This window comes from Haematobia irritans, chromosome 3 (genome assembly GCF_050003625.1).
Source record: "Haematobia irritans isolate KBUSLIRL chromosome 3, ASM5000362v1, whole genome shotgun sequence".
NCBI lineage: Eukaryota > Metazoa > Arthropoda > Insecta > Diptera > Muscidae > Haematobia > Haematobia irritans.
The window spans coordinates 58,300,514-58,311,701 of NC_134399.1; the positions used below are offsets into that span (position 1 = coordinate 58,300,514).

At 33.9% G+C, this 11,188-nt stretch overlaps 3 protein-coding genes across 3 annotated transcripts; 2 read left to right on the plus strand and 1 right to left on the minus strand.

Moving 5' to 3' along the window:
* The first annotated feature begins 1,099 nt into the window (after window positions 1-1,099).
* LOC142228851 (required for meiotic nuclear division protein 1 homolog) lies at window positions 1,100-2,586 on the plus strand. The gene has a single exon (XM_075299375.1). The coding sequence runs from the start codon at window positions 1,236-1,238 to the stop codon at window positions 2,496-2,498; it is 1,263 nt and encodes a 420-aa protein (XP_075155490.1). The 5' UTR covers window positions 1,100-1,235; the 3' UTR covers window positions 2,499-2,586.
* An 811-nt stretch (window positions 2,587-3,397) lies between these two features.
* LOC142228852 (large ribosomal subunit protein mL63) lies at window positions 3,398-4,057 on the minus strand. Its single transcript, XM_075299376.1, has 2 exons — window positions 3,776-4,057; window positions 3,398-3,711 (listed from the first exon to the last, which is right to left on the minus strand). The coding sequence occupies exons 1-2, from the start codon at window positions 3,944-3,946 to the stop codon at window positions 3,562-3,564; spliced, it is 321 nt and encodes a 106-aa protein (XP_075155491.1). The 5' UTR covers window positions 3,947-4,057; the 3' UTR covers window positions 3,398-3,561.
* A 3,408-nt stretch (window positions 4,058-7,465) lies between these two features.
* waw (Translation factor waclaw) lies at window positions 7,466-10,275 on the plus strand. Its single transcript, XM_075302415.1, has 5 exons — window positions 7,466-7,621; window positions 7,675-8,221; window positions 8,287-8,555; window positions 9,070-10,003; window positions 10,064-10,275. The coding sequence occupies exons 1-5, from the start codon at window positions 7,563-7,565 to the stop codon at window positions 10,187-10,189; spliced, it is 1,935 nt and encodes a 644-aa protein (XP_075158530.1). The 5' UTR covers window positions 7,466-7,562; the 3' UTR covers window positions 10,190-10,275.
* The last annotated feature ends 913 nt before the right edge of the window (window positions 10,276-11,188 follow it).

Sequence of the window (11,188 nt, forward strand, 5' to 3'; positions counted from 1 at the left end):
ATCCAATACGTCCATGACATCCAAATGCATTTTTACACGAAAACTCCAATTTTCGTAACCGGTTCCGTTGAACTGGACAATTCCATGAGGAACTTCCTTTCTTTGGTCGCCCATAACCTCTTGTAATAATTGGATTCCACGGATTTAGTTTAAAAGAACTTATATTCCACGAGAGTAAAGGTGAGTACTAAGTTCGAGTTTAGCCGCTAAAGTGAAAACTAAATCAGCAAAAAAAAAACATAAATTTATACATAGAGCCCAAAGCAAATTTTCACAAAGTTTGTATTCCTTAAAATGGATTATTAAAGGAAAGTAATCGTGACAAAACGACGGATTTAGCGGCTAAACTCGAACTTAATACCCACCTTAAAGGTGAGTATTAAGTTCGAGTTCAGCCGCTAATTTTCACTAAAGTGAAAACTAAAGCAGTAAAAAAAGTCATAAAATTATACATATTTGTTGCAGATTTCATTTTAACTTGATGGGGAATATCCCAAAGCAAATTTGCACAAAGTTTGTATTCCTTAAAATGGATTATTGAAGAAAAGTAATCGTGAAAAAATGACGATTTTAGCGGCTAAACTCGAACTTAATACTCACCTTAACGCAAAATCCAAACAAATTAGTATTTGTTTATTTACTTTATACCATTTATCCATGTTCGATTCTTCTTCTTTTCTGTATGTGACATTCACTTGAGATGTGTTCCTTTCCGAGTATTACTTTAGTTGCCAACTCATATTTTGACAACTACAAAATTCGCATGTCATGGTGACTCTGGTGCGACTTGCACTGATAGATGTTCTGTATAGAACACCAGTGCAACGATTGCCATACAAAAGTTGTAATCAGTGCAAAAAGAAAACAGCCCTATATTTATTTATTTATAAATCCTCTGTTGCATCATAAACGTTCTAATTTTGTGTAAAATTGGCAAACTACAAAATGGAAAACGAAAGAGATTGTGAGCGTACTCTTATTTCTCTCGTTTATTCTTAATCTTCGGAACTGTCAAACATAGTTTGACACCCATGGCTCATCTATGTATTATAAGGTCTATGCTTTTTATTCCATTAAAAATGCTAGTATTAGCTTTAACGTAAGGTTGGCAACAGTAGCCATTAGTTCTCAAATTGTTGTTGGACCGGTAATTGGTTAATATTACTGGGATGTTACAACATCCATTTCTGACTTTCAAAAAGTTTACGGGTAATGTGAACTACAACTAAATCAATATGAATTTCGCCAGAATTTTAATAAAACAGTCATATACTTCTGTGGCACTGTGTAGAACAACGAGAAAATTCTCTACCAAAACATCGCACATTTCCAGCCGCTATATTCCAACCAAAAGCCAACAGGCGATACCTAACACAAATCTGGATATAAAACTGCAAGATTTGGAGGCAAGAGCTTTATCAATAGCGCACAGCCGTAATGTCCATAAGGCTGCCACAGGACCGACAACAATAACGAAAAATGTTCCACTGAGTCAAGTAAACAATAAGCGCAAAAAACGTGCTGGAAGAGCCGATTTAGCCGCACTGGGATTTTTTAATGTAACTGCATTTTCTACAGCAGAGGAATATGATTTAGAAAGCCTTTTGGATGCTCTAAGACAGCAAGAGTTGTACGAAGCAAAAAAGTTCTTTTCCACTGATAATCTTGGTCTGGAGAGAGATGTACTGTATGTTACGGCAAAGTATCAAGTTGGGGAAGAAGATCGAGACATTTTTTTCTTTCGCGAAGGATCGGTTGTAATGTGGAACTTTAACGATATTGAAATCAACAATGTCTTATCATTCTTACGATCATTTGAAAAGGATCCATATTTGCGTCCCCTAGTCCGTAGCGAAAGCGAAGTTATGCCCTACACATATATACCACCATCGGCAATCGACGTTGAGGGTGACATAGTTTCTTCGGCAGATGTAGAACCCGCTAGAGCATTCTTTCAAAGTGGCAAGTTCTTCTTGACTTCGGGCGAGGATAATTTCTTTTCAAAGTACACATTCTCCAATGCGTTATCCACATCCATTAAATTAGGTATATGGGAAGCTACCTTGGATCGTTATATTGACTCGATGGCCTTTCTAACAAGCGACATGAAAAAAGGCAGGCGGATACGAATATCTAGAGCAGAAGTTTTGCGAAAGACGGGTGAATTATTAGCATTGAGACATGTAATCAATTTGTCTTCCGATTTACTGGACACTCCCGATTTTTATTGGGATCGCGAAGAACTAGAAACATTGTATTTACAAGTATGTAATTATTTTTCAATATCACGTCGTACCAAAGTTATGAATGAAAAAATCAATCACTGTGTGGAGCTAGCAGAGTTAATATCACATAATTTGAACGAAGCCCACAATACCCGACTGGAATGGATGATTATCATTTTGATTATGATTGAGGTTGGATTTGAAATAATACATTATCTCGACAGATACTATGTTAAGGAGGAAGATAACAACACAAATACACTAGCACACTAGATACTAATTGTAATATTATTTTTGTAAACCATCAAAAGTTTATAATACATGTTGAACTGTTTTTGTTATATAAAAACAATTGGAAAAATTTATCGTATTTCATTCTACTCGTAAATGCTAGAGAGACAAAACAAGTGATTTTTCTGTGTGAGAGGCTGAAGTCATTTTTTCTATTATAAAAATGATAAATTGAATAAGTTAAATAATTATGTGTGTTACACATGTATGGGATCTATTACTAAATCTTAAGCCAATGTAAAAGAGTTACCACAATTTTTTTAATGGCAGCTAGGCAATATCAATAATTGAAGATTGCAAATATTGTCTAATAATTGAAATGTGCTGTTTGTCCAATAAAAGAGGATTAGTGAGTGCAAAGTATAAAAAAGGCGGCTTTACTTATTAAAATTTTCGAATTTTGCGATTATTGAAAAGGCGAAATTTGACGTTGCATTCCATTCGAAGAAGACTTTTCGATTTTTTCTAATATCAAAACTCGATTTTGGTGGATATGAAAAACCGATGCTCGACTGCTGTCATGCTAACCATTGGTTCCCAATAAAACCATGCGAATAAATAAGCCTACGTACTTGTGTCAATATTAGTTTATCGAAGAAAGTAGGTTTCAACTTGACTATGTACAGTAGGTTTAAAGTTTAATATTAATTTTTTGAATATTTAGTTAGTTAGTTATTACTACATAATGCACCATGTAGATCCTTGTACAATTTATTAAAAGAATAAATAAAATTTACTTTACCTATTAGTACATTGCGATTATCCCATAGATCGTAAGTATAACTTACTATTGCTTATACTATAGTAAAAAATTTTTTTTTGAATATATATTTTTATAATGACGAACGAAAATATATTGTTAATAATAATGTCAGGATCAATTTGCCTTTTAAAAGTCTTTATTATACGTACAATGTGCAATAAACTTGCGATTTCTTGTTGAATATAACAAACTGAACATAACAATGACTACAGGATTTTAGAGAAATTATTCCGGAATATTACTAAGTTTATTCAATGACTTTAATAACAACTTTTATTTAATCTAGTCCCAAGCTTCCTTTACGCGCAGGTGATTTAAACGATCTTCCAGAGTAACGTGTGGTTTGAATTTTTTCGCTGTTTGTGCATCGTTCCACATAGCAATTTTTGCTTCAGATTTCTTAAGGTCCTTCACATGTCCAGCAGATTCCTCCTATAAAAGATATCAATTTAATCACAATTTGTACATTATATATTTTGTTTCGTGAACATCATACCACTGTCAAATATGGATGCCTTAAAAGCAACATAATTTTATCCTGCCTCTCATATTCACGTCGAAGAGTCTCCATTGCTCTGAGACTCACCGGTTTCACCAAACGACGCTTACCCCGAAATATATGACCAGGAACGGTATTTTTGAAAAAATGTATCACTGTTAGACGCATTTTGAATACACTTTTATTGAAGAATATTAGACGGAGTTTTATGAAAATGAAATATTAAATAATACACTGCTAACTGAAATGACAATGTGTGACAGATAACTCAGCTGATTTAAGCCATTTTCACACAAGGTATGTTCAGTTCGTACCAGCCAGAGCTGCCATTACTCTTGTGTTCTGCCAATATATATATTACTATTAAGAATATCAGTTTACAGATTATCAGTTATTCCGAACGACAGTGCTCGTGTCGAACATATCCCATATATTTTGCTCATTATAAGTTAAGTCCGAAGGCATAATCGATACTGCTGCATGTTTATGGGATCGATAACACATTTGCTGATTATTTAGTCATCGCCGACAAGTCGTATCGATCCGACACACTATAAAGCGGACCTTAGACGGTCGGATAAACCCTACGACAGAGGTTCGTCTATTTGTTGTGTGTTCGTTCAAGATTTGCCTTTACACTGTTGTTCGAGCAGTGTAAAGGTGAGTATTAAGTTCGAGTTTAAGCTGAGTACTATGTTCAGTTTTCAAGCTGAAAACCAGCTTGTTTTCACGGTTACTTTTTTTAATTAACTAATTTAGAAATATAAATTTATTTGCTATCAATTCCTTGAATCGTTTCCATCCATTATTTGGCAAGAATCGATCAAAATATAATCGTCTTCATAAATATATTTGTACTTTTAATTTAGTGTTTTGGTGAAAAAACCGAACATTTAAGGTGAGTACTATGTTTGTATTTTTCACCAAAACACTAAATTAAAAGTACAAAAATTTATGTGAAGACGATTATATTTTTATAAAGTCTTGTGAAATAATAAATGGAAAAGATCTAAGGAATTGATTGTGAACCATTTTATATTTATAATTTAATTGATTTAAAAAAGTAACCGTGAAAACAAGCTGTTTTTCAGCTTGAAAACTGAACATAGTACTCAGCTTTAGCCGCTAAAATCGCTAAAGTGAAAACTAAATCAGTAAGACAAATGCATGAAATTATACATATTTGTTGCAAATTCTATTATAATTTGATGGGGAAAAGCTCAAAGCAAATTTTCACAAAGTTTGTATTCCTTAAAATGAATTATAAAGAAAAGTAATCATGAAAAATTACGTTTTTAGCGGCTCGAACTTAATACCCACCTTAAGGTGGGTATTAAGTTCGAGTTTAGCCGCTAAAAACGTAATTTTTTCACGATTACTTTTCTTTAATAATCCATTTTAAGGAATACAAACTTTGTGAAAATTTGCTTTGGGCTTTTCCCCATCAAGTTATAATAAAATTTGCAACAAATCTGTATAATTTCATGCATTTTTCTTACTGATTTAGTTTTCACTTTAGCGATTTTAGCGGCTAAACTCGAACTTAATACTCACCTTTAAGGTGAGTATTAAGTTCGAGTTTAGCCGCTAAAATTGCCATTTTTTCACGATTACTTTTCTTTAATAATACTTTTTAAGGAATACAAACTTTGTGAAAACTTGCTTTGGGCTATTCCCCATCAAGTTATAATAAAATATGCAACAAATATGTATAATTTTATACCTTTTTTTACTGTTTTAGTTTTCACTTTAGTGAAAAAACTCGAACTTAATACCCACCTTTAAGGGCAAAAAAAAAAGATGAAGCATAAACATAAACATTGAAGATGTATGAAGAGTTATGGGTAAAGGTGGGTATTAAGTTCGAGTTTAGCCGCTAAAAACGTCATTTTTTCACGATTACTTTTCTTTAATAATCCGTTTTAAGGAATACAAACTTTGTTAGAGTTAGCTTTGGGCTTTTCCCTATCAAGTTATAATAAAATATGCAACAAATAAGTATAATTTCATGCATTTTTCTTACTTATTTAGTTTTCACTTTCGCAATTTTAGCGGCTAAACTCGAACTTATTACTCACCTTAAAGGCATTTTTTACTGAACAAATGAAAGAAAATAATAAAAATCCGGATATATATGACGAAACAATGATTCCGGAAGTATTCCACATTTCATAAATTACAAATTACTTGATGGATTTCAAAATACTTTTCGCCTGGTTTTCCACTGAATAGAAGTGGAATTTTTTGCCACAATTCTTGTTTAGAATTATATATTTTTTCAATTTCCAGCCAGAATTGACGATCCCTCGTTAATTTCATTGCAGAAATGCCTTTTTTATTGTGAAAATAAATTTGTTTTTGATAAGGTTTGGCGAACATCCCCTTATACCCAATGATTTGTGCCACCCAAACAGAAAAAATCAAAGTCGTTTTGATTTTTTCCCAACACGTCCCCGAAACACGTGAACATGACCTTATACTAGCGGATTTGTGGCCGCAACGTGTTGTGTCGCAGTGTTTATCCGACCGTATAAGATGCCCTTAAGATTCTTTACAAACACCGACATTCCGTCCGGAATAACTGATAGTCTGTAAAGCGCATTACAGACTATCAGTTATTCCGGACGACAGTGCTCGTGTCGAACATATCCCATATATTGTGCTTATTATATGTTAAGTCCGAAGGCACATTATAAGTTATGGGATCGATAACACATTTACCGATTATTTAGTCATCGCCGACAAGTCGTATCGATCCGACACAGTATAAGATTCTTTACAAGGTTAGGTTAGGTTAAAGTGGCAGCCCGATTAAGATTCAGGCTCACTTAGACTATTCAGTCCATTGTGATACCACATTAACTAAAAGTACCCATTACACATGGGCACTTCTAGTTTTAACCGCTGAACCTTCTTGATTATTTTTCTTTGTTGAACCAACCAGATTGTTCCAAAAAACATTAGCAGACTGCTTAAGTTAACGTTTTCCAGATCCGCCAGTAATCTGAAGCTATATGCTCCTAAAAGTTGCTTGCGCTTTACACAAAATGCAGGACACTCACACAAGAGGTGTTTAATTGATTCTTTTTCCTCCGCATCATGACAGCTCATACAATAGTCATTATACTTCGCGCCAATAGTTTTTGCAAAATCGCCTATCAGGCAGCGACCCGTTATAGCAGATATCAGGAGTGATATCTGACGTCTCGAGAACATTAGCATATCTAGTGTGCGGTTTAAGTTGAAATGGGGCCATATTTGCTTGGTGTCGTTACAACCCTTGCAATTCTCCCATCGAACATTTGCCATCCTAACAGATTCTTTACAAACACCGATATTCCGTCCGGAATAACTGATAGTCTGTAAAGCGCATAACACAATTATTTTCATTAATAATAGAATCATGTTGATTTAGTGGCATTAATAAATAATGCCAAAAGCTACAAATTTAACGAATTTGAATTAGTTTTTCGGGATCCTGAAAAATCCCTGGATTCAAAATAAAAAATCCCGGGATTCGGGATTAATCCCGTCCTGAAAATGGCAGAAAAAATTGAATTTTAGCATTTGAAAATTGTAATCAGTTGATACCTTGAAAATACCTCATTAAATATGTCTTCGCTAATGCCATCTATTGTTTTGTCATTTAGCTTGTACCTACTAAGGGATAGTGAATGAATCTCTTCCTTTTATTTAAACAGCTGACAATCGCGTGCAAAACATCTGTTTGATGCCGGTGTTCTGTAATATATTATTTCTGTGATTATATTTCCAATAATCGGAAATGTTTTGGAAATGCGCTTCGTCGCTATGTTTTTTAAAATATAAGTATTATCAAATAAGGTATGTTCGCAAGTAGTAAAAAAGTAAAAAAAAAATATTTATATATTCTACAGTTTCCAGGCATCTCGTCGACTTTTGTCTTCGCAGGTTGTCGATGAATATTTAAATAGATTCGCTGATATACCAGTGGAGCGTATACGTAATTTTAGTATCATTGCACATGTTGACCATGGAAAGAGTACATTGGCGGACAGACTACTGGAATTAACTGGAGCTATTAAGGCCAATTCAGGAAGCCAAGTACTTGACAGTTTGCAGGTTGAAAGGGAACGTGGTATAACTGTAAAGGCCCAAACAGTTTCAATTTTTCACAAATATAATAATGAAGTTTATTTGCTGAATTTAATTGATACACCTGGACATGTTGATTTCTCCAACGAAGTTTCACGATCTTTGGCAGCATGCGATGGGGTCATACTGCTGGTGGACGCTTGTCACGGTGTGCAGGCTCAAACTGTGGCTAATTATCAATTGGCGAAAAATCGTGAACTTGCAGTTGTACCGGTGTTGAATAAAATCGATATCAAGCATGCAGATCCAGAAAAAGTATGCAAAGATTTGAAAAATCTTTTCGGTATCGATCCTGGTACTGTCCTCAAGGTATGTTGTACTTTTAATAAGACCATTTTTGCATAAATAGGTTTAGTATCGATCACTTTTTCAAGGTTTCAGCTAAATTAGGCATTGGTGTGCCGGAGGTGCTCAATTCTATTATTGAAACTATCCCTCCGCCCAAAGTTGAACGAAATTCACAATTTCGTGCTCTATTATTCGATTGTTGGTTTGATCGTTACCGCGGTGCACTTAACTTGATTTATTTGCTTAATGGAAAACTGGAAGTCGGTCAGGATATACAATCATATACTACAAAAAAAGTTTATCCAGTGAAGAGTATATCGATATTGAGACCAGTGGAAACAGAAATAAATTGCATGTAAGTATCTTACATTATTTTCCATTCCCAAAAATGAAGTTGTACAATACATTTTTGAAGGAGAAATTTATCGAAATTTGGGTTTTCGATTAAGACAAAATTCGATTATGTAAAATTTGGCAAACACTGCCGCCTCACTTCTTCATACATCTTTTAGAGAAAGTTAACATACAAGGAAACGTTTGCTTGTATATATGGAGCGATAGAAAGAACTAGCGCCAATCGAAATAATATGCCAATCTTTTGCATACCGTTTATAATCTAAATAAAATATTATTAGAAAATGTGCTCACATAATTTGGGTTCTGTAGTAATCAATCTTTAATTTTTATCTTTTAAATGACATTCTAAGTATTCGCAAGAGTTGAGTTCCAGAATTGAGAAAAAACTGCTTCTTAAAATGTGCAATGGTCTTGGAGAGAGATTTAAGATAATATACAAGATCAGAAATAAATATCAATAGACTGCAGGTTGTAAAAATATTGATAGATCTCCAATATTTCTTTCTTTTTAGATCCGCCGGTCAAGTTGGTTTAATTGCAGTTAATATGCGCAATAGCAAGGAATCTATCATTGGAGATACAATTCATTTGAAAAATGAAACATGTACCCCAGCTGGTAGTTTTAAGCCACAACAACCGATGGTATTTGCTGGTGTATTTCCAGCGGATCAATCCAAGCATGTCGCATTGCGTAGTGCAATTGATAAACTGATACTCAACGATTCTGCCGTTACAATGAAAGTGGACTCCAGTCCAGCATTAGGCCAAGGCTGGCGTCTTGGTTTCCTGGGACTCTTGCATATGGAAGTTTTCTGCCAGCGTTTAGAACAAGAGTTTGGGGCTGAGCCAATTATAACTGCGCCTTCGGTAACTTATCGCTTAGTACTGAAAAATCCGAAGATGATCAAACAATTAGGATCAGATACTATGGAAATTTCCAATGCTGCCCTTTTTCCGGAGCCAATTAATATCAAAGAATATTATGAGCCCTTGGTTAAAGGAACAATTATTACACCCACCGAGTTTGTTGGGCAAATAATTGGACTGTGTGTAGAGCGTCGATGTATTCAAGAAAGCTCTGTCAATATCGACAATGATCGACTGTTAATGACGTATATAATGCCTCTCAGTGAAATCATCTTAGACTTCAATGATCGCCTTAAATCATTAAGTTCGGGGTATGCGAGTTTCAACTACGAAGATTATGGATATCATATGACAAATTTAGTACGCCTTGATATACATTTGAATGGAAAGCCTGTAGAAGAACTTTGCAGGATTGTTCATGTGAGCAAAGCCAAAGATGTGGGTCGTGACATGACAACAAAACTGAAGGATACAATTCCAAAACAAATGGTACAGATAGCCATACAAGCATGTGTGGGAAGTAAAGTTTTATCGAGGGAAACTATAAAAGCTTATCGTAAAGATGTTACAGCAAAATTGGTATGTTTATATATTTTACTCCAATGCTATAATTAATTAATTTTGCTATATGGTTCTTAGTATGGCGGGGATGTAACCAGACGAATGAAACTTCTGCGGCAACAATCTGAGGGAAAAAAGAAGATGCGTCAAATTGCCAACATTCATGTACCACATGAGACATTCATCAACGTTTTGAAACGGTGAATAGGCAAAGGGACAAAGAAAATGTACCCCCATTCAATAGCAGCAGAACAGCGCCAAACAAAAACGATATAGGTTTAAGAAAAACTGTGAGTGTTTTATTATTTTGTTTTTATTATTATTATTTTTTAAATTGGGATGGACCATATATATATTTTTTGAAAAATGTTATTAGGCAGTATCCAGCAATAAACTTGTTACATATGACACACAAAAGCAAACATCAAATTTTGGTTGTGTCGAAATTCATATACATTCTCTCATAAGTTAAAAAAGCTTGGACGCCTAGAGGAAAATATTTACTAAATATAAATCTATTTACATTCGAGTTGGACTAAATATCTAAATAGGGCGATTAAAAATATCAAACAATGTTATCAATTTCGACTTCCCCGAACAACTTGCGGAACATACTCCGAAGCCAATACGATATTCGTGGTAATTTTTTATTCATAAATAATGTAAATTTCTTAAAATGCGATTTGCAAACATTTAGTTTAATGTTAGGCCTCAATTAGATATACATTCACATAATTCTCCATACATATTGCGTTCCTACTGTGTTACAATAGCCCCCAAGTTTATCTTTTTTCATTCAAAAATAGTTATATAGAGTTTCTATTCTTTGAATAGAAATATATATATTCGAATATTTTATATATAAAATGTTTCATCAATTTAAGCAGGCAGTGTGAGTAAAATCTTATATTAAAACGTTATTTCTTTATTTAATTTGTTTTTCATTAATATTTTGATTAGTCTGTTTTGTGTATGCTGTAATAATTTGCAGTACGATGTCGATCCAAAGGCCGTAATTCCATGACGTATTTGTGATTCTGCAAGTGCTAGTATCGTTACTTCAATAGGCGCACAATTATTTAGATGGAAGAAGAAATATGATGCCTTTTTTTTTAATTTCTTGTTGAGATCGAAAATATGCTTCTTCCAGTTAAAATGTGTATCCACCTTTACACCAAGATATTTTATCTCATCAACGATTTC

What these genes read in the sequence shown, in the direction of transcription:
- LOC142228851 (XM_075299375.1), top strand. Translation starts at nt 1,236, where the DNA reads ATGAATTTCGCCAGAATTTTAATAAAACAGTCATATACTTCTGTGGCA.
- LOC142228852 (XM_075299376.1), bottom strand. Translation starts at nt 3,946, where the DNA reads ATGCGTCTAACAGTGATACATTTTTTCAAAAATACCGTTCCTGGTCAT. An exon ending in GGCATCCATATTTGACAGTG is followed by an intron (nt 3,712 to 3,775) that starts GTATGATGTTCA and finishes TATCTTTTATAG; the next exon opens with GAGGAATCTGCTGGACATGT.
- waw (XM_075302415.1), top strand. Translation starts at nt 7,563, where the DNA reads ATGTTTTGGAAATGCGCTTCGTCGCTATGTTTTTTAAAATATAAGTAT. An exon ending in TATAAGTATTATCAAATAAG is followed by an intron (nt 7,622 to 7,674) that starts GTATGTTCGCAA and finishes TATATTCTACAG; the next exon opens with TTTCCAGGCATCTCGTCGAC. An exon ending in AAGATGTTACAGCAAAATTG is followed by an intron (nt 10,004 to 10,063) that starts GTATGTTTATAT and finishes TATGGTTCTTAG; the next exon opens with TATGGCGGGGATGTAACCAG.